At 46.4% G+C, this 22348-nt stretch overlaps 1 protein-coding gene across 1 annotated transcript in view; it reads left to right on the plus strand.

Annotated features, from left to right (window-relative positions):
- The window catches only part of LOC102400461 (guanylate cyclase soluble subunit beta-2-like), a 29894-nt gene extending 21456 nt beyond the window's left edge, over positions 1–8438 (plus strand). Inside the window, 1 exon segment of the mRNA XM_045162431.1 lies at positions 8162–8438. Coding sequence (XP_045018366.1) covers positions 8162–8438 — 277 coding nt within the window.
- The last annotated feature ends 13910 nt before the right edge of the window (positions 8439–22348 follow it).

Raw genomic sequence — 22348 nt, forward strand, 5'->3', positions numbered from 1 at the left:
TCACGCTTCTCTGTATCTCCCTCACCTTTCCTCCCATTAGCCTAGAATTTCTGATGCTGAGCCTTGGTTGTCAGCCTCTGGGGTGTCTGCCCCTCCTATCCCCACCAGAAACAGAAAGACTGGGGTCCCTCAGGAAAGACCCCATGCTGACACTGCTCGGGGTCTGGGGGGACTCGAGAATGTGACCCCTTAACCTCCAGGGGCAGTGGGAGTTTCCCTCTCATGGCCAGATAGGGTTGGACTGGAGGCGTCTCCAGTGTGCAGTGGGGGAGGGGTCTGGGCACCCTCCATGTCCTGTGTGTGTGTTTAGGGGGTCCCCAGGGGCTCAAAGAAAGGCCCCACCTTGACCCGCACTCACAGCCTTTCCCCTCACGCCTTTTTTGCAGAAGCAAGTGATCAGGGAAGTCAGGATGGCAAGACTCTGGCTGTCATGAGGTATGTGGACAGCTGGCAGCTGCACAAGAGTGACGCAGCCTGTGCTAAGTACCCCAGATGGCTGCAGAGGCCCCCAGACTGCCCTGGGCCAGAGGCCTGGCCCAGGGGAGGGGAAAGGGCCAGAGAGAGGCCCCTGGGTGGGATGCTTCTGATGGTTGTTCTCTATGTTTTGAGCAAGTTTTTCTCTATGCTCCCCACCCTACCCGCCTCCCCATCCCAAGTGTCCCAAGTAGGGGCCCCCTCATTCTGAAAGGGCCCTCGCTGCTCAGAAAAGCTTATTAGTCCCCATGAACCCACAAAATGAGGTTTCTCCGGACATGGTGCCCTCCATACAAATCACGTTATATGTCAGTCACATGGCTAATCCCCTAAGAGGTGGGAAGCTTGAATTTCAGAATGGTTATATGATTTATTGAAGGTCCCACAACCAGAGAGTGGGTGAAGCTGGACTCGCCCCTCAGGCTGTCTGTCTGGGGCAGACCATGGGCGCCCTCCTGTGGGAACGCAGGCAGTCAAAGCCCCCAGGCAACTGTTCTTGGACTTCTTGGCTTCAGGACGGCCATGTTTCTGTCAGATCCTCTGGGCCCCATGTGAATGGATTTCTGATTGTTGGGTGTGAATAGCGGAGGTGTGAACAAGGAACGGCCCCCATGCTGTGGGTGAATGGGAAACGGTGCTGTGTAAGCCAGAGGCTCGGAGGAATGAAGACCCAGCCCCGGGCTCCTCTGTGGGCATCATCACGGTAAGGGCTCCTGTCAGGAGCCACCCATCTGTCAGGACTCCCTCTGAAGGTCAGGCTGTTGGGCCTCGCTCCCTCAGAGACCCCTCTGTTCCCCAATCTCAGGACTCCAGTCGAGGCCCTCCTCACCGATCACGTCTGCTGTCAGCCTGGGTGTCAAATGTGGGAATGCTCTCTGGTGGCTCATATTCCCCTTGCTCTGGGCTCCGAGGCCTCACCTGTGAAAACCCTGGCTCCTGAAGACCCTCTCAGGGCCTGGTCAGCAGCCCCCGGGGCTGCACGGGTGAGGAGCTGCCCCCCAGAGTCCTGAGGCCAGCTGAGAGGTGATGCCCGCCTACCCCCAGCCATCTCTACGGAGGGGGGCCTTGGTGACCCCCTGGGGTTGGGGGGGGTGGGGCAGTCAGTGCAGGAGACGCTTCAGCAGGACCCAGGCTGCACCCAGGACCTCATTTCCTCATTTGCACGTCAATGACACGCTTTTCTCTCCCTCCCCACTCGGTATTTGGGTGTTAGATGCGTCAGTGGAGAGACTCCCCAGAGCAATTAAACGGGAGTATTGAGCCGGAGAGAAAATCTTGTGTATTTGACTCGGAGATTTAAGCAACCACCTTTCAGTATTGACTGAAAAATTGGCCTTCCAGCTGCCCCTGCTGGCAGGCTCTTCTGGCTTCCCTTCAGACCCCTGTTAATGTGTTTTTTTCAAATTTCAGCTTGCTTCAACTTGTGTCCAAGCTGATTCTCCCGACGATTATTATAATGGGTTCCAGGCTGACCCATATACGGCGCTCAGGCAGGGAGCCCAGGCTCCCCCATAAATCATGGGCTGAGGGTGTCCACTCGCCAGGTTCAGGGCACGTTAGGTCAGCTCCGAGGACTTCTTACACCAATTCCTAATTGTCCTGGAGACTTGAGTGCTGAAGGTCTCTCTCCTCACTGAGCTCTTAGCAGTCTGCTTGCTGGGGAGTCTGCCCTCACATTTAACACGCTCCTTCCCGACGGGAAGGACTTTCCACCATACACAAACCCTCCACCCTCCATGGGTAATTCTTGGATGGGTTTGTGGTCACTTGTCAGGGTCTTTGTCCCTGGCTTTACAGAGTCTTGAGAACACAAGGGTCCTTCCCAGACCTGTCCCAGTTGGAGCTGAGGTCCAACTGCTTTGGAGCCAGGCTGACGGACCTGGGCCCTTATTCTCGGCTCCAAAGCTTTTCAGCAGCTTTTCTGAGGCCTTCATAAGCACGGCTGTCACCTTCTCCTGACCCCTTCTGCTGGGGGCTGATGAATAGGCATGGTCATTTTTAACCTCGGGCTTTCTAGAAGTTGAGCTGTTAACCCAGCGATGTTCTAAAGAAGGAAGATCCTGGGAGGTGTAAATGAACTGGCTTTCTGGGTCAGGGCTAGCCTGTAAAGATGCTGGTTGTCAGCTTTGGTGTCACAGATGGGGGTGCAGCGTCAGAGCTGGGGGTGTGGGGAGGCTGTGGGGGGGGGCGTCAGAGTCACCTGTGGTTGACAATGTAGGTGGCAGGGCCTCATGCCGAGTGCTTCCACAGGTCCAGAGCAGGGTGTATCCCACCCTGGTTTCTCTGCCATCTCCCCAGGGCAGTCGGATGAGCTGCCAGGCTTCAGAACCACGGTCACAGTGGCAAGAGCATTAGCCCCTAATCAGAATTCCCAGGTCTGCTCCCAGTAACTATCTGGGTGGCTCTCAGCCATCCTTTTTTGCTTCATTTTTCTCATCTGGAGAGCAGGGGTGATAGAATGCCTGCTTTAGGAGGTTGAGGTCACTTTGAGGAACATGTGAGATGCTGTGTATCATCTGAAAGCTGTAAAGTGCTAAAAAATAAAAAGGTCAAGGATGCCAATTCTTCATCACTTAGGGACTCTATTGTTGAGAATCCTTCCACTTAACAAATAGGTGAGTATTGGCACAAAACTGTAAGAGATACTACAGGGGTTAAAAAAAGACTAGTCTGCCATACACAGGGAGCTTTAGATCAGCGGGTGTAGCAGAGCCCCATGGAAGTCAGGACCACTGCCCAGCGTGAGGTGTTACAGGGCCAACAATAAGTACAGGAGAGGCTGAGGCACACTGAGGACCTGAGAGCCTCTTGGGGAGGTGCGGGCCTCCCTGGTGGCTCAGATGGCAATCTGCCTGCAATGCAAGAGACCCAGGTTCCATCCCTGGGGTAGAAAGATCCCCTGGAGAAGGGGATGGCAACCCACTCCAGTATTCTTGCCTGGAGAATTCCATGGACAGAGGAGCCTGGCGGGCTACAGTCTATGGGGTTGTAGAAGGTCTGACACAACTGAGCAACTAACACAACAGCGACACCATAGGGAAGGTGCAGGTGATGGCAGGAAAGGGCCGAGCAAGGATGGGGCCTCTGTTCTGATCCCTGGAGAATGCAGGGGCTTCCGGAAGCTGGAGATGTCATTCCTCCAGGGCATGGTCTCTTTTGCTCATGGACAGATGTAGGAAGCAAGTCGGTGGGCGATCCTAGAATGGCAACACCTGCCCTAAATGTGGAAGCTCCATCAAGCCCTTTTTATGAACAGGATAAAATTCCCTCACCAATGGTGTCTCCCTCCACAAATATTCCCAGAACCCGTGGCTCCTTTCTCTGTCCACACCTACGAACGTTATGGTGTGGTCAGCTTGCCTTTTCCTCAGAGCAGGTCAGTCTCTTGGAACATTAACCCTGATGGAACCAAGGGGGAGGAGATGACATGCCCCCCACATGTGGAGACCCTGGAGAGTAAAAGCCGGGGTGGGAGGAACAGGTGGGACAGGAAGGCCAGCAAGCATCCCTGTGCTGGGAAGGACCAGGACAGGGTCTTGGGGAGACCTGATGGGGTCTGAATTCAGGCTCAAGCCAAACTCCCTCCCCTCAGTGGGGGAGAATCAGGATTGAAACCAAGAAGTGTTTTCCCATATCTGATTCTGTCTAGGAAGTTAGAAACAGATGCAGAAATGCAGACAAGGAATTGTTCTCATTGCAAATGTAAGAATCCCTTCTTGTGACCCCAAGATAATCATATCCTTTATGACTTGCAGAGCCCTGCCTGTAACAACCAGGCGATGACCCAAATCCCGTGTATACTCCCCAAGGCAGCGGCAGTCCCCCAAACTCCACCTCAATATCACTTCCGCACCGCCCTCCCCAGCCAAGTCCACGTTTGACAACATGGCTCGTGTGATGGTTGTTTTCTGAACAGGAAGGTTTCTTCTGCTACTACTCTTTTCATTTAATCCATTCTTAATCTACACTGAAATGGATTTCTGTGCTGCCTTTAATTATTTATCAGGCCATGTTGGTTTGCTCAACTAAGGCTATTTGTTTATTCATTTACATTATGGAAGGAATATTTAATTATTATCTTTTATAACTAGAAAGTGCAGCTAAAACAAAAGAAGAAAACAAAAGCTTCTCTAATTCCATCACCCAGAGAGACTATTGTTAAAATTTTGGTGGCTATTTTCCCAGACTTGAGTGCAAGAGGGTATGTGTATATGTGTGTACATATATACTTTTTCTTACAGTCCTGGGATTATCACACAGAGATTGTTTTGTAAATTGGCAGGCCATGAATTTCTTTCCTTTGAACACTTAAACATTTCAAAACATTTCGAATTTTGTATATATATATAAAAATAATGTGCTTGAAATGGTGCACTTATTTTCGCTCCCTGATGCTACACACCAAAAGCTACATTTACTTTATATCCAATGGAAACCCCAATTGTCTTGTCCTTCTGCCGATCTGTACCACTTCTGTGGTGACCTTGATGTTCCGTGAGTCCTGAAGTTGCCTCTGAGTTTTCCAAGGACTCACCTAGTTCATTAAGGTTTGGTATTTAGATTAGAAGATGTACATTGTAATTTTCAATTAGTCAGAACACAAAATTAATCAGGATGCTGCATTTCCTAGCTGTGCACAATAATGAGCCTTCGACTGTAGCAACATGAGGGTCCTACAAGGCAGTCCTTGAGGGCTATGAGCAGTGGTCTCATGGGAACAAAGGATGATGGGTGAGAATTTATCTCAAGTAAACAAGGAAATTCTTCCGCCATCTGGACTGTGGAATTGGATTTGGGTAAAATGTCAAATACATATGTCTAGAGATTCCAAGAGAGTCTTGCAATTCTGTGCTGACCAATTCTCATTTGACATTGTCAGGCAGCATCATTCAAATTGGGCCTGTTTAGCTTTCAATAGGCTTTCTCAGCTCTTTCCCCAACACAGCCCTAGTTTGTCGTCTTGGTCTCACCAATGATCAAGGAGCTTTTCCTCAAGGAGAGAAAGGAAGAGGGGAAAACAGGTTTCATAGGCACAGGAAATGGCAGTAGAAATGGAAGAGGAGGAGGAGGACCACGGTTAAGACATAAGCGAGAAAATGAGACATGTCCAAGTACCATGAGAGAAAACTGTGCTGTGGATGCAAGAAAAGGAAATCAGAAGGGAAAAGATACGTTGTACTTTTTTTTTTTTTTTTTGACAAGAGAAATTAGGTGTTGCATAAAGGGGAAACTAAGAGGTCTGTAAATGTTATTTCCTAGTGTTGAGTTTACTTCCAAGATTATCTGTGAGAGGTTAAGTCATAAAATAGATTATTCATCTTGGTTACAAAAGAAGTCTTGGTGCCATCTCCATGCTGGAGCGCGTTAGACACAGAGCCTGACTGCTGATAGGGAAAGAGACAGTTTTTCTTTGCCGTATTCCCTCTTTTTTTAAAAAAAACAAAAAACAAAACTCCAGCTCCTTCTTGTTCAGTTTTTATCAGGGTAACCGCTACTTTGGGTATAATTACAAAGACACAGAATACATTCTGTGATCACAGTACTATTTTGTGGAGATTTACTCTCGCTGGTTCTCATAACATTTCCATGGGTTGAGTAGGAGACGATGTATGGTCTATGATCCCGTTACAGGGAGGCCCAGGGAGAAACTAGATGGGGAGGGTTCAGCCTTTCCTGGTGCTGATGGGCAACCTGGAGGCTGTGCTACACTTACTAGAAAAAAAAACCAAAACACTACAATTTCTGTCTGTAATCAGTTCCTTTTTTCCTTTACTTGCGATGATGCCCAAACAAAACTGAACTCAGCTTTTTCAAACACACTGTCCTTAACATTTATCCTGAATGTTTCCCTTTTTGAAAAATTCAATTCCTTTTTAAATCATACTTGGGCTTACATGTCAAAGAAAAACAATACTGCAATCAACTCTGTAATTCAAAGTGAAAGGGATAAAGGCTATGTGGAATAATAAAACTAGCAGAGAATTAGCAAAAACAAAGCAAAAATCCCACCCCATATTGGAATAATTTATTTCCAAAGACCATAAAATACTGCTGAGCAGGAGTCAGTCTTTTGTGTGTGTGTGTGTGTGTGTGTGTGTGTGTGTGTGTGTGTGGAGGGGGACAGAGTGTGGAGTGGGCTGTACCACAATGCTCAAATGAACCTGTAGTTTATGACATCGTCACTTAGCCAGCTCTGGTCTCAAGCCATACCTTATACAAATGGTGAGTTTGAGGGGTTTATAGACCTTATCAGGTTAGCCCCGGCTTCTGCAGGAGTTAAATACTGCATATGAATCATCACTCAGAGTTGTCCCGGTGACGTGGTTCTAGATCTGCCAGTTTCTCACCTTATCCTGAGCCTGAGCGAGCCTGGGGACAGGTCCAGTCACCCACATTTTTCCACGTGTGTGTCATCACTTACATTCATTAATGACCGGTCCATTAGCAAATGGAACTTGCCGTCTGATGAAAACTGCCCATAGTTTTTAGAATCTAAAAACAGAGGTAATAACGGATCCAGGCTGGGGAGGAAGGGAGACGCTGACAGCCCCCAGTGGTGAAGGAAGTCATTCATTCACCTGAGGATAAAAGGCTGGAGACAGAAGCCCCGCCTGCATTTCCTGATTTCTAGACTTATTAGAGCTTCAAATCAAATACAGGAGCCCCTCTGAACTTGAATGTCTCTGGAACAATGATGAGTGTGAAAAAAGAGAGAGAGACAAAGAAATGGAAATGATGAACGACTTTAAAATCTTCAATGTGGACGTTTCCCCAAATGAAATTGCAGGGCAAGCAGGAGATGCATCTCCACCTAGCCTCCTGGTCTCCATTCCTTCTGAGTCCCGCTCCCTCCCCCTCCTTGCTGAGGCTCACAGTCCCAGGTTCTTTCCCAGTACCTCCTCCATGGGCTCCTTCCCACACTTCAAAATAAGAATTGGCATCTTTGAGTTTGTGCTCTGTGTGGGGCATGGTGTATTCACTTTATAGAAGGCATCTGATTGAATTACCACAACAACTCTGGGAGGAGGGTATAACTGCTGTTGTTCATGCACAGTTGTGTTTGACTCTTTGCGACCCCATGGACTGCAGCACACCAGGCTTCCCTGTCCTTCACTGTTTCCCATAGTTTGCTCAAACTCATGTCCATCGAGTTGGTGATGCCATCCAGCCATCGCATCCTCTCTCGTCCCCTTCTCTTCCTGCCCTCAATATTTCCCAGCATCAGGGTCTTTTCCAATGAGTCAGCTCTTTGCATCAGGTGGCCAAAGGATTGGAGCTTCAGCATTTCCCTACTTTTCAGATGAGGACGAACGAGGCCCGGAGAGGGTACTGATGGGCAGTGGCAGCCGTGGCTCTGAACCCTGTGCGTGGTGATGCTCGGGCTTCATGTAGACAGTCATGGGGCAGCAGGTCTGGAGGCTTGGGGCTCTTATGAGAGCTGTGCACGAGTCAGGATTTGATAAGTGGCCAAAAAAGTGATACAGTGTTAGAGCAATAATAGAGCAACAAGGCTGAGGTCTGAATGGACGTTTCTGGCCTCACTGGGAAGATGTTCTCGGCCTCAGGAGGTGGTATGGTAACCCCACGGGGCCCACACTATACCCCAGGGCCAGGCGCAGACAGAACCCTCCTGCCCGGGGATCAGTCTGGGGCCAACTGTTCAGCTCACCGCTCTGTCTCGTTTCAGCTTCGGACTGGTCGACACTCGAAGGGAGTGCAGTGGAGGGACGGGAACCTGGGGAGGCAGCAGCCAGACCGTGGCCTTCAGCTCAGACGGAGACACGCGGCCTTCCCAGTGGGCCGCTGCCGTCTGGCCTCTGCGCTTTGTTGTGACAGCGAAACATGAACCCCTCGGCTTCACTTTTCCCCCTGCTCGGTTTAATGGCGACAAAGAAAAGGAACTTCATTTCTCAGCCCAAGACTTCTTAAGCTGCGTCTCTTTCTCATTGTCCCTCGGAGAATAAAGGTCTAGAAATGAAACACGATCCCGACAAGTTTGGAAAAATGTGCTTTCACAGTCTCGGTTCAAAGCCAGCCCCGACACTTGGGGACTTCAGGCCGTGTTTGTTCTCTCCGAGGAGAACGAATGGCTCTCATCACGGTGGTTCCACTGAGTCCTGTCCTCAGAGCCAACTTGAGAGGACGCCCTGGCCTCGGAGCCGGTCGTGGACACGGTCTTGTTCTAAGTGATGGTGGGAGCGGGGAGGATGGGGAAGGAGCCCCGGCCCCTGCCATTGATAAATCACCCCACAACATAGCCGGGATGTGAAAGGCACTCAGCCAGGGGTTGTGAAAGGAAATCACTTTCATTTCCAGCCCTGGGAATTACATGAAGCCACAGTTTTCTGAACGTAAAAGGAAGGAGAAAATGTGAAAATCACCGGAAGGGCAGAGTCAGGAAAGATGGGGAAATAAGGCAGAGTGTGGCCGGCCCACCAGGTCCCTTGTCCCTCTTCAGACTCAAGTTTCCTCTCCTGCTTTAGCTGCGGCATGGGGTCCCCTGGGTGGTGGTGAGTGCTGGACATGCTCTCAGAGGCCTGGGGTGCAGGAGGCTGAGAAGTGGTCTAGGGGTCTCTGCATCTGCACTTGGTTTTGGTGAAAAGACAAGTATTTTTTAACCCACATGAAGGTCACCCGGAATTTTGCGATTCATTTTTGCCAGAACCTTACTTGTCCCCAGAGGCATTAACTGTCTTCCGGGAGGGCAGACTTGACTTCTGTGGCCGCCAATCCCGGGAGCAGGAGGGGAAGAGAAGGTGACAAGAGCTGAATTCCTTGCTCTGCTGTCCTTCTAGATGACAGCGGTGTCTTGTTTCTAGAAATAGGGGGTGCGGCCTGTAGTTCACAGCGAGTCAGGATTAGACTGAATGCAGCTTTGAGAGATATGGGTTCTTGTCCAGATTCTGCTGCTAGATGTCTTGGTACCTCAATTTCACCACCTGTAAAATGGGGTTAGCGGCAGCTGCTGCACCGAGCTCACAGTGAACTGCAAAAGCACAAAGCTGCCCTTGATATTCACAACAGTGGTAACTACTAACATGTATAGATCTTCGACCAAATGCTAGGCACTGGCCTTGCACGTATGTGACTCGTTACTTCTGCTCTTGGCAACAACCCCATAATAAGCCAGGGTTTCCAGTCCCTGATTGACAGATGAGGTCGTCAACTCTGGGAGACTCGGTAGCCCACAGTGCTGGCGCTGGCTGACAGCTTAAGTGGAACACATTCCAGTGTTACTACAAGGTCAAAAAGGCAGAATAGCCGGGATGTGGACCCTGGAGCCAGGTAGAGCCCAGTTTGAATCCTTGCTCTACCATTTGGCAGCTGCGTGTGTTGGGGGAAAGTTGCTTAACATCTCTGGGCCTGAAGTTTCCATCTGTAATATGGGAGTAATCAGAGGACCTGCATTGTAGGGGTGTCGTGAGGATTAATGACATATCCACAAAGCACTTAAAGTTACTGACATTTAGTTATCCCTCTGTAAATGTTATTTTTTAAATGCTCCTCCTGTTGAGCGGTCGTCTTGCTCAAGTGGGGCCAAGGAGAGCTGATCCACCTTGTGATTCCTGTGGACTTCCCTGTGGGCTTTCTTTTCAAAATCCTTCAGCCCAGTTGTGAGGGAGAGAAGCCCGCCTGGAACTAGGAACATGGTTAGGTGGTAGCACTTCCCGAGAGATGAAGGGCAAAACGGTTGCTTGGTTGAGTAGTGGTTTTTTGTTTTGTTTTTGGAAGGAGAAAAGCTGGAGCCTGAGGCCCTGGCTCCCAGCTGGCAGCTCACTTTGCCTCCTTGGCCCAGACAGACAATGCCAGTTTAACGCTCAGCTCCACCGAAGGCTGCCAGAAATGGCGAAGCAGGTGTCCCGGGCCTGGCTGAAAACGGGGTGGATTTTGTTCCATGTTTATTATGATCAAGGTAATCTTCTCCAGCTGTAACCGAATGACTACAACCTGCATTTGGCCTCTCCTGGAGCCCACTATTTATTCTTCGGAGTGAACACTGGTGGAGACAAACTTCGGGTGCCCAGGAAACCTTGCCAGGCTGACTGCGAGCCCCTGCCACTCCCAGGGGAGCATTCTTTCTGGGTTGGAGCCCTTGGTGCCAGGCTGGGGGTGTGTGCACACTTGCTCAGAGGGCACATTAGATGAGCTGGCAGAACACCTGCATGCACTGGCCCCTGCCTGGGCTGTGTGTGGGCACCAACATCTGATGGCCCGCCTCGTGGCCGGCGGTCCGAGGTCTGGTTGTCACTGCAGGTAACAGACTTCTATGAGCAGTGAATGCTCCGCTCAGCCGGGGAGGTGGAGTGCCTCTGGAGTTGCCCCTTCCCACACCCACAACCTGTGAAAGGTTCCTTTTCCCCAGTAACCCTGTCTGGTTTTCCAGCCCCTTTCCCAGGATGCCATGGACCAGAATCCCAGATCTCTGATCCAGCTCTCCTTGACCTCGTCCAGCAGGTCAAAGACTATTACAAAGTCTGGCCTCCAGCCCTCAGAGAGAGGTGGATATGAGGGCATGGCAACCCACTCCGGTCTTCATGCCATGGACAGAGGAGCCTGGCTCCTGGGCTACAGTCCAGAGAGTTGCAAAGAGTCAGATATGACTGAAGTGACTTTGCAAAAATTTGAAAACACCATCCACTGTCCTTCCCAAGGGAGCACACAGCTTAACCCCACCGCTTTTAAACCCACCTCCAGCCTCTTACACACCACACCCCTGTGGACAAGTTGGTGGACGTGTGCAGAGGGGCTAACAACGTGCCAGGGGTTTCTCCCGCCTCCCATGCCTCGGCGTGGCTGTCCCTTCCGTGGACATCTGAGCCTGCCTTTCCGAAGCCCCGGGCTGGCCAGGGAGCTTGCACCTCACCCTCCTCTGGGCTCTGACCAGCTTATTCTTCAGTGCAACCCAACCACCACCACCACCACACCCCCCGCCCTCTTTTCTTTTTTCATCCCTTCTTCTTTTCCAACTTTCCTTCAGCTTGAGTGTGAGAGAAAGAAGGCGAATCATGTGCCTGGCTGAGGCGTGAGATCATTTTTCTCTCCTCTTAGCACGCTTGCTGTCTGCTGGTCGGGGTTACTGGAAGAAGGCGGGAAAGATCCGTTTCTACAGAGAGCCATCTGGCTCCACCAGACTCACGCTGATGCTAATCTGCTGGTTTCTTTTTCTTTAGTCTTTTCTTTTTTTTGTTGTTGTTCCCAAGGCACACTTCATCTGCAGCTGTAAACTCAGACCTGGTCCATCTGAAGGCGAGCATTCATCTGGTGCCCATTTGTTATGGCATCAGGCCCCCACCCTCACCCCCGCACCCCTGTCCCCTTGTAGGTGTCGGGACATCATTGTGATCATTGGTGGGTCTATGCGGTGGTAACGTCAGGGCTGTACTTTCAAATGGAAATCAGGCAATTACGCTGCACACACAGAAATCTGACAGATGCAGGGGTTTTACACCACTGGCTGTGTCATGGGGACAAAGGCAGCCCGCGCTCCCAGGGGATGGTTAAATAAACAGAATATGTTTCAAGAGCGCAGAGAAATCCAGGAATAATTAACTGTGTGATGAGAGTTCATGGATCCCGTGGCGGTTTAACTTCAAAATGTGATAATGATATGTCAACGAACCACTTAACTCATCCTTGTAAAGGCGCCATCAGCCCACCCGTCACATGTGCAATTGAAACAGAGGAGCTGCTCTGCACATCTGTTTTCCAGCTTCCAAGTGCAAAGCCTTGCAGCATTTTCTCTTGTTTGGCTTCCCATGTACAGAGGGCTGTAGCGGGCTTAAGGAGAAGAGGGGCTGGTCGTGGCCTGTTGTCTACCTGATGGAGCAGCTTCCGGTCAATGGCAGCATTAAACACAGGCACTTATGCAGGAAGCTATGGTGGTAATATCATCGTGGTGGCTACTGGGCCAGTAACTGTTACCTGCTGGGCACCAGTACGATCCTGTGTGTGTGACGTAGGTCCATGATTACCCACATTTTACAGATGGGGAAACGGGCACAGAGTTAAGAACTGGGGCTTCAGGACTGGCCCTGCCCGACTCTGGTCTTAGCTCTTGGCCAGTGGTTTGTACCTTCCTAACACATCAGACACACAACAGCTCGTGCACCCTTAGAAAGGACCTAAGTCACATGCATAGAGTTGGAGTGACTCACTCCAGTATTCTTTCTTGGAGAATCCTAGGGACAGAGGAGCCTGGCGGACTACAGTCCATGGGGTTGCAACGAGTCGGACATGACAGAGTGACTAACACACACACATACATACACAGGAGAGACCTAAAAAAAAAAAAAATTGAAGTTGAATTTTCCCCCTAAAATATCCAGCTGTTTAAACAAATGGTTAGTTTGGAGCCTGAAACATGCAGTAAGATTTACTGCTCAATGTGTCCCAGACTGGATTGGAATGAACCATATTACCAAAAAGTCAGGTGTCTCCAAATCCTGGCCACTCTGCAGTGTCCTGGAGGAAAAAACCCAGAGCAGGCTTTGGTCTGAGGCTCTGGACTTCACAGCCTGTGAGTTCCCCCACTACGTCATGGCCTTGGACTAGGCTAGGCTGATGCCAACTGGAACTGAGAAAAAGGAAGGACATTTTATCTTCTATAAAAGGCATTTTGTAAACTAAGCATAGGGTAAAATAAATAAAATAGGTTTATGTGGGAATCTCCAATGCTTTCTCAGATCAACAAATGCCAATGAGGTCCCATGATAGAAAGAATATAGCAATCAAACAAAGCAGGGCGTGTCCAGAAACATCCACTAGTTTGCCAGCGACTAATAAACACCAGTCCAATCGTGGCTTGTTTTATCTTATTCAAGGGTAGAAAAACTTTTTTTTTTTTTTTTTTTTTAAGTCTATCAAGGGTAGAAAAACTTTTAAGGAGATCCGAAATCATTTAGAGCATTAGCTTTGTCAGGAAAAAATTTCCGCTTACAGAAAAGCTAGTTTGACTTTCTTCATCTCTATTGAACACATTTGTTTGGAAATACTCTTATAAACTTGCATTGCAGGAATGAAAAACATCATTAAAGTATCTTCTTCAATAAAGGCCTGAATTTAAAAGGGTTAAAAACACAACTGACAAGCAAAAAGGAGACCAAAGTCACAAATCATTCAAGAAATGGACCTCTCAGGAGCTCAACAAAGCAAGGAGAGTATCATCTTGTGGGTGGAACCGGCCAGACTGAACCACCCCCATCACAGGAAGGCCTGATGAGCGCTAACAAACTAAAAGGAAAAAAAATCAGAGCAAAGAAAATGGGAAAACCAAAAAATCAGGAACTTACAAATTTTTAAATCAAGAAGTAAATCAAGAGGTTGCCTCAAAATATATTGATATAACTAATGTGATTCAACTGGTTAACGTCTGTGATTATTAGTATATCTTTCCACAAAGAAAATTGTTATTATAAGTTCTTCACACATCAAGAAGTGTTTTTTAAATTAAGCATTTGACCAAAAGAACTATCAGTTTACATAGAAGCCTCTAATACTTTCTCAGGTTCAACAAGTGCCATTTTGAAAGGTCAAGATGCCCAAATTTCCAGGGATAATTAATTGAACCTGAATAGTCTATGAATTTGCCTGTGATTAATGAGCATCAGAAATTTACACACACGCATAAAATCATTAGTCAGTTTAGCTTCTCAAATATCAAAACACATTTAGAAAACCATTCAAAATTTGTGGCCATCAACTTATGACAGAAAACAATTTAAAACCCTCTGATTAAAAAGGAATTGGTTTTACCTTTCCTTCTGTTTAACACATTTGAAAATATTATAATCTTATGATTGTGACTGGCAAAATCAGAATTGGTTTTGACCCAGCTCTTTCAAACAATGTGTGTGTATTTATATATTAACCAAACTCTCAGGTAACGTATGTATCGTGACTCTGTATGTATGTGCATACTCTATTATAGCATCTTTTCGGCTGTGCTGGGTCTTAAGTGCAGCATGTAGGATCTAGTTCCCTGACCAGGGATTGAACCCAGGCTCCCTGCTTTGGGAGTGTGGAGTCTTAGCCACCAGACCACCAGGAAGTCCCCACCTTAGCATCTTCAGAGAAGTAAAGCAGATTGTTGGCCAATGAAAGTACCGATAAATCAGTACATGCCTGCAACCGTGCAGGAAAGCTTTCCATTAGCCATCCTAATAAAGTCATATCAAACTTCTGCACATGTGATCATGGGCTGAACTTTGAAAAACTATGCCCTTTATTGAAAGAAATAAAATGAGACGGGGCAGACCACATAAAAACCACATGTGGGATTTTTCAGATTTCAGTCTTCATACCCTGGAGAAAATCTATTTAGACCGAGCCACGGTTACTCATGGAACTGTCACAGTTCTCAGATGGACCAGGCTGGAGAAATGGTCAGAAGCCTCTGATTTAGATCAAGTGTTAATCGTGGTCATCGTTAGGAACAAGAATTACGGGTGACTTTATTTTTCTCCTTTATGTGTTTGAGTTTTCCAAATTATAATGTAATGGGCTTTCAGTGAGATATTGGAGCGAGGGGGAATGGACCCAGGCCAGCAGATTCGGATTCTGGTTCTGCTGCTCATTGTCACCTCCCACCTCTGGACGCTCAGTTTTCTCTCTGAGGAATGGCAACCATCATACTGACTACATCAAAAAGTTATGGTTACTAGCAAGATAATGCTAGCAAAGCAGGCAGTGCCATGCACATTAACTATGCCATAAAGTTAACTTGTTCAAAAAAATCGTTGTCCAGACCCTGTCTGTATGGTTTCTTACAAAAACAGGAAAAACGTGGAAATCTTGTCTCACTGATGAAGACTGTGTTATTTCCATATGCCACATTGCCTGATTTCCAGGTATAAGTGAGCGCTCCCTCCACTTCCTTCTCCGATAGGCTTCCCTGTGTTTTTAATTCATAACACTCAATGCAACCTGAAACTCATTTCTTTATATACTGGAATCAGCCATCATGTTGATGGTAAGCTACCAATTGTTTTTAACAAATGGCTTGTGAAACTGTGAATATTTAACGAACGGCTTTCATGAGCCAGCACTCCGCTGGCTATCTTCCACTGTGACAATTTTAACATTTTAATTTGCACTTTAAAGGGTAGTTTGGGGTTGACAATGAAGGACAATGGCCATAACCTCAGGCCAGTGCAAGTATGACAGTTTGTAGGCAATATTACCAGCTGTAACTAGCCATAACTGATGCACCATTTTCTGAGTTGATTTTAATTATTGTGGAGGTAACTAAAAGATAAGATTCCTTGAAAATGTCTAGGATTATATAACGAGTAGGACCTGATGTTACTTTCCCATGTAGCTCCAGCGCTGTAAGGAGCAAGGTTGAGCAGCTTTGGATTTAAGATCCAAGTATTTTATCTGTGAATTCACTTCAAAAGTCGAAATAATATAGAGGGCATATATTACGAGGTCTCTCTTCTATCTCCACACCTGTGCATCCATTGTTCTCATTATTTTATTGCTTTGTTTCTATTTTAAGAAAACAGAAGTAAACACAGAGGCATTTGTATCCTCCACCACTTCCTGTGTTACTAAAAAGATACCATTTACACTGTTCTCCACTTAGCTTTCTTCACTCAACAGCACCCAGAGTTTTTCCATGTTGGTATATAGAGGAATTATAACTGCATATGCTTTCCTAGGTGGCTCAGTGAGTAAAGAATCCATTTGCAATACAGGAGATGCAGAAGATGCGGGTTTGATCCCTGGGTCTAGAAGATCCCCTGGAGGAGGGCATAGCTACCCACTCCAGTATTCTTGCCTGCAGAATTCCATGGACAAAGGAGCCCGGGGGCTACAGTCCTGCGGTCACAAAGAGTCGGACTCGACTGAAGTGACTTAGCAGGCATGCATGATTTCATCATGTGGCACGTTAAAGATGGCCCCCAATTCTTTGTCTCATTGAGAGGTGAATTCTTGAATATGTGGTGGCCTTAGTGACTTCTTTGGCCAACAGAATACAGTGCAAGTGAGGCTGTTTGTAGGTCAGGAGTGAAGAAGCTGTCTGTTCTTGCCTCCCATCACTTGAGTCAGGAGTCCCTGGGGAGAAGTCTGATGCCCCTGAAACCTGCATGCTGTGAGGCAGCCCAAGCTAGCCACGTGGAGGGACCTTGAACAGAGATGGTCGGCTGGTCCCCAGCTATTTCAGCCATGCCGGCTCACACCCCAGACAGGGCAGGGAAAACTGGAGAGCTCATGAGTCCAGCTCAACTACCAGCTGTTCTCCATGAGAATTCCTAAGTGAGAATTTCCAGCTGAGCCCCATCAACCCATGGAACCCTGAAAGAAGACATTGTTGTTCTAACTTCTATATTTTGAGGTCCCTTGTCACATAGCAGTTGATAAACTGAATACAATATGCAGGTACATGTGATTTATTTAATTAACCCCTCATAGATGAACATTCAGGTTGTGGCCAGTCTTTTATTTCAACCAAAGATGTAATGGTTACTCTTGTTGCCTGTATATCGTCTTATGCTGTTGCAAGTATATAATTTCCCAGAACTGAAACTGAGTCAAAAAATGCATTTGCAATCTGTTTTATTTCTGTTCATTTAGTGTCCATTTCCTTGCCCGTTTTTCTATTGGCTTGTTCTTTTACGTCTCAGTTTCTAGAAAATCACTTCTGTGTGATATGAAGCACATATTTTTTCCCCACTTGTCTTTGAACTTTGCTTATATTGATTTTTGCAATAAATAATTTTGTCTTCCAAATTTCTGTTACTTTTAGTATTTAATCTTTGATCCATTTGGAATTTGTTCTTATGCATACATGTAGTTACTAGTTACAAAATTATCTTGGTAGTATTATACACAGGGACATTTAATTTAGGGAGATTTGACATCTTTATGAAATTCACTCCTTTTATTCAAGAATATGGTGTACCTCTGCATTTGTTTAAGTCTGCTTTTGTGTCTTTCAGGATGAATTTAAAAAGCTTTTTTCATATAGATCTGGAACGTTTTGGCAACCCATGCCAGTACTCTTGCCTGGAAAATTCCATGGACAGAGGAGACTGGTGGGCTACAGCCCACTGGGTCGCAGAGTTGGTCACGACTGAGCACACATACTGGAACATTTCTTAGGTTTATTCTCAGTTACTTTAACTTTTTTTGGTCCTTACTGTAAGTATAAAAAAGTCTTTTCTTGGGTTACATCTTCTAACAAGTTGTTTAAATGCATGAAAGCTTTAGAAAATTGTATATTGATTTTCTATTAAGCCACCTTACTGAAATCTTTTTATAATTTTCTTCAGATGATCCCTTTGCATTATCCAAGTATAAAAATTATGATTACTTTTCAATTTTTATATGCCTAATTTCTCTCTTCACTAACTGTTTATAACATTTAAATCTTATTCCTGACTTTAATAGGAACGCTATTGGTATTTGTCCTTTAAACACGCTGACTCTCAATTTGGTTTGTGTTAGGGAAGAACACATCTGTTCCTAATTGCTGGATTTACATCAATAATGGACACTGAATTTTACTTTTAAGCATCTAAAGAGATTAGTACATATTTTTCTTTAATCATTAATATGGTGCATTCATATAACTAGACTTCCTAATACTGAACTGAAACAGAGCAGGGCCCTGGGTCCTTCCCCCACCTCCGCTATGTCCCCAGCCTGCCTTTTGTCTGTGGGAAAAATTTAGCCAAAGAATAAAGTTTAATCAGAGAAGTAAGAAAATGCAGAAATAAAGAGAAGCGGTCAAACAGGACGAGAGAGTAATAGTTTAGTCAGTAAGCGAAGTCAAGGACCTTCCTTCTCAAGGGCTAGAGAGAGTATTCTGAGCCACTGTGAACTGTCTTGTGGAGACTGAAACCCCTACCAGATGGAAGAAGTTAACGACACGGATGGCCAGGCTGGAGCCAAGACATAAGCTGTCACAATTCTAAGAATTAGCCTCAAGGAAATGGGAATGAACCAACGCTGCAACTGAAGACTAACTGTACTTAAAACAATCAAGGGGACACTGGTCAGACCACTGATGACTGTCAGAGCTGACTGCTGCTTCTGCATGGAGCCCCCTCCCTTTGTTCTGTCTATATCGGGGGCGGGGAGTCGGCCTTTGGCCAGGAGTTCCCCACCCCACCCCCTCACCCCAACTGGTCACCAGCCTCCGAAATAAAGCAAACTTTCCTTTCCACCAACCTTGCTTCTTTTTTAGCTTTTGAGTGGCGAGCAGCCCAACCCCACTTTTGGTAACAGAGCTGCCTTTGCACTGAAAAAAAAACCCACTTTGTCACATTGCATTATCTTTTGAGTTGCTGGAGTCTATTTGGTATTTTTTTTTTTTTTTTTTTTTAATCATTTAGCAGGCAGGCCACCCAAGGCATGTGGGATCCTAGTTCCCCAACCAGGGACTGAACTTAGGCCCCTGCATTGGGAGCATGGAATCTTAACCACTGGACTGCCAGGGAAGTCTCACATTTGGTAATATTTTGATCATAATTTTGCATCAGTTTAAGATTTTTTTTTTCAATTGTACACATTACCAGGTTTTTATATCACCATTATGCCCACCTTTTGTGTCCTATTTAATAAATCTTTTCTATACTCATATCCATTTCATTTTGCTTGGTTTTTCTCATTTTGATTCTCTAAGTTCCTTACTTAAACTTTTCGTCTCTTTTTCCTTTCAATTCACCCGTTTCTTTCTTTTCCCCCCATGTCTACCCTGGACCCTGCTGGTTCACACACTGTCTCGTCTTGTTATCACTGCCAGTAGATTTGTGTCTCTGTTTCCTGCCCAGCTTGTGTAGCGGTAACTGCTTCATTAAATATTTTACATTTGTAGTAAAATATTTTACGGTTTTTTCATCCGCTCTCTGGCAATATTTTATCTGCCATTTACTTTTCCTGATCTTTTCTGGTTTTATATCTTTGAAATAAGCTGGGTTTGTTCTTTTTGATGTCTCACCTTTGAGGCAGGTGAGTTTTTCTTGGACCAGAAATTTGCAGACCACATCCTAGCCTAGTAGGGACTGTCGTTATGAACCAAGGCCTTATGCTGGCTATAGATACTAATATCTTGTCCCCAGCCAGTGAAGATAAGCAGCTATGGGGTTTTTCAAAAAGCATCTTTTTTGGTTTATTTATTTAAAAAAAAAGTATTTCAAATTGGATGATAATTGCTTTGCAATGTTATGTTGGTTTAGTCTACAACAACGTGAACCAGCTGTAAGTATACATACATTCCCTCCCTCTTAAACCTCCCACCCACACCCGCCATCCCTTCCAATGCCCCTTACACCTCAATTTTCCTCCACCTGCCTTCCCCCACCGCCTCGGTCAGAGCACCAGGCTGAACTCCCTGTTCTATACAGCGGTTTCTCACTAGCTCCTTCACACATGGCAGTGCATATACGGCAATGCTACTGCTTGTCCCACTCTCTCCTTCACCTGCTGTGGCCACAAGTCTGATCCCTATGTCAAAAAGCATCCATCTTTTCCCCTGCTGCATGTAAGTAGGGCGTTCCCTGCAAATGTGTGATTTTTAAAACCCCATCTCCTCTACTTTACACAACTAAACTGAGTCCAGGAGAGTTTTTGCTGCCCTGCTTGTACGTTGTCCCTCTGCTGTAAACAGGAGGCTTAGATTCTGTTCCCCACCTCTTTTACAAAGGCGTTTTGCTGACTTCTCCTGATACCTGCAGTCAGGCACTCACCTCTCCTCTCCCTCCTAACTGCTCCACGTTTTTTCTAGCCTATCCACCTGCTTTGTTGTTCTTAACTCCCTCCTACTTTTTCCCGAAAATGGAAACTTAATCTTCATTTCTTGTTTTCCTTTTGCTTTTTACAACTTCAAAGAAGAAAGACAGCTCCCCTCCTTCATTTTAAACCAGAAAACTACATAGATCTTAATCTTGCAAACTCTGGCATGAAAAGCCTAAAGGCTTGAAGCAGCTAATTCTCAACATGTTTTAAAGAAAAAGAAAAGGATAGAGGATTCATTTGTCCAGAGTATGTAGACATCTTGAAGCCTCAGGTAGATTTGTTGCTGAGGCAGGTTCATTTCCCTGTCGCCCAGCAAACCAAAACGCCAAGATGCCGAGGCCTGCAGCAGAGAGGCCGGAGAAGGCAATGGCAACCCACTCCAGTACTTTTGCCTGGAAAATCCCATGAATGGAGGAGCCTGGTAGGCTGCAGTCTATGGGGTCGCTAAGGGTCAGACACGATTGAAGCGACTTAGCAGCAGCAGCAGAGAGGCAGCTGAGCAAAGAGGTCTCCAATTTGACTGTCAAAGGCTCGGGGCGCAGAGACTTACGGGATAAAGAATAAAGCTGGGCGGTCTGGGGGTGTGGGGAGCTCGCGACAAGGTGATTGGTAAAAGGTGGGTAACTGCAACTAAACTACACATTCCACAAGTTCAAAAACGTAGGCACTTGGACTGATCTGAGCATGGGGTTCTTAGCCCTCTGACGTAAAAAGGTCACCTAGAGGACACTCGCATATGCCCAGTTGGAGAGTTTGTGGTCCCAGCCAGTCTTAACTGGCTTGGCTCCAACTAGACACAGGTGAAGCCGAGTTTCTGGAAGACAACTCTTGGGCAAACCTTGTTTAGGCTCCACACTTCTTGGAGGACATGCAAGTCTTGTAGCAACAATTAAAACCACCTTGATGCATGAAGATGAGTTACAGGTGAAATGGATTAACTGATGATTACACAGTTTCAGGGTTAAAATATTCAGGGTATTTCCTTAACTTATCCTTTGGACCTCATTTTTCCAGTGAGGGGAAGGGCTCTCTAAAACCTTCAGACAGGATGGACAACCCAAGGTTTAACAACAAGACACGAATCTTGAGCTGTGGAGTCTAGGCTCCAGGCTACTTGGATGTGGGAGCAGCTTGGGGCTCTCAAGTGGAAAGCAGAGAACTTGTGGAGAGAAGTTACTAGGACCTGGCTCCGGGCTAGAAGCTTTACATATGTTCCTGGGAGCACATATTGTTTTCAGCTCCATTTTAGAGGCATGATAACAGGGGCTCAAGGGGTTAGAGAACTTATTCACAATGGCAGAACCAGGATTGAAATCCTGGCTTTCCTGGTTTGGGGGCCAAATGTTCTTCCCAGAGCAACTCTCACAGGTGTGTAAACCTGCCCTGTAAAGACACGCATGGGCTGAGGGAACATTCCCAGGCTCCAGGACCCTTGCTTCCTGCCTTCCTTCCTATCTCCATGGCAGTTATTTAAAAACCAGGCCTTTTCATACTTTTAATATGTATTGACTTAGCTTCTAATCCCAAATGCAACCAAAATAACAAGATCCCCTCTGCTCTTGGTTCCTTGATGAGTAGATCCCGACTGTGTTAAGGTGAACGGGTTCTGCTTATTCAGGCCGGTGCTCTGGAAACAACAGGGTAATTGAGTGAAGTCAGGCAGAGAAGGAGAAATATCGTATGACATCCCTTATATGTGGACTCTAAAAAGAAACGGTAGAAATGAACTAATTTACAAAATAGATACAGACTCATAGGCTTAGAGAACCAACTTATGGTTGCCAGAGGGGAAGGATGGAGGGAAAGTTAGGGAGTTTGGATGGATATGTACACACTGCTGTATTTAAAATGGATGACCAACAAGGGCTTACTGTACAGCACAGGGAACTCTGCTCAATGTTATGTGGCAGCCTGGATGGGAGGGGAGTCTGGGGGAGAATGGATACCTGTACATATATGGCTGAGTCCCTTCGCTGTCCACCTGAAACTATCACAGCGTTGTTAATTGGCTATATCCCAATACCAAATAAAAAGTTAAAAAAATAAACAACAGGGTGTTCATTTACAAACACTTTACCAAATCATCTGTTTAAAAAAATAGACCAAATAGATACCTTTGAAGACACAAGGTATA

The sequence above is a fragment of the Bubalus bubalis genome, chromosome 13 (assembly GCF_019923935.1).
Source record: "Bubalus bubalis isolate 160015118507 breed Murrah chromosome 13, NDDB_SH_1, whole genome shotgun sequence".
In the NCBI taxonomy this organism is placed as follows: Eukaryota; Metazoa; Chordata; class Mammalia; order Artiodactyla; family Bovidae; genus Bubalus; species Bubalus bubalis.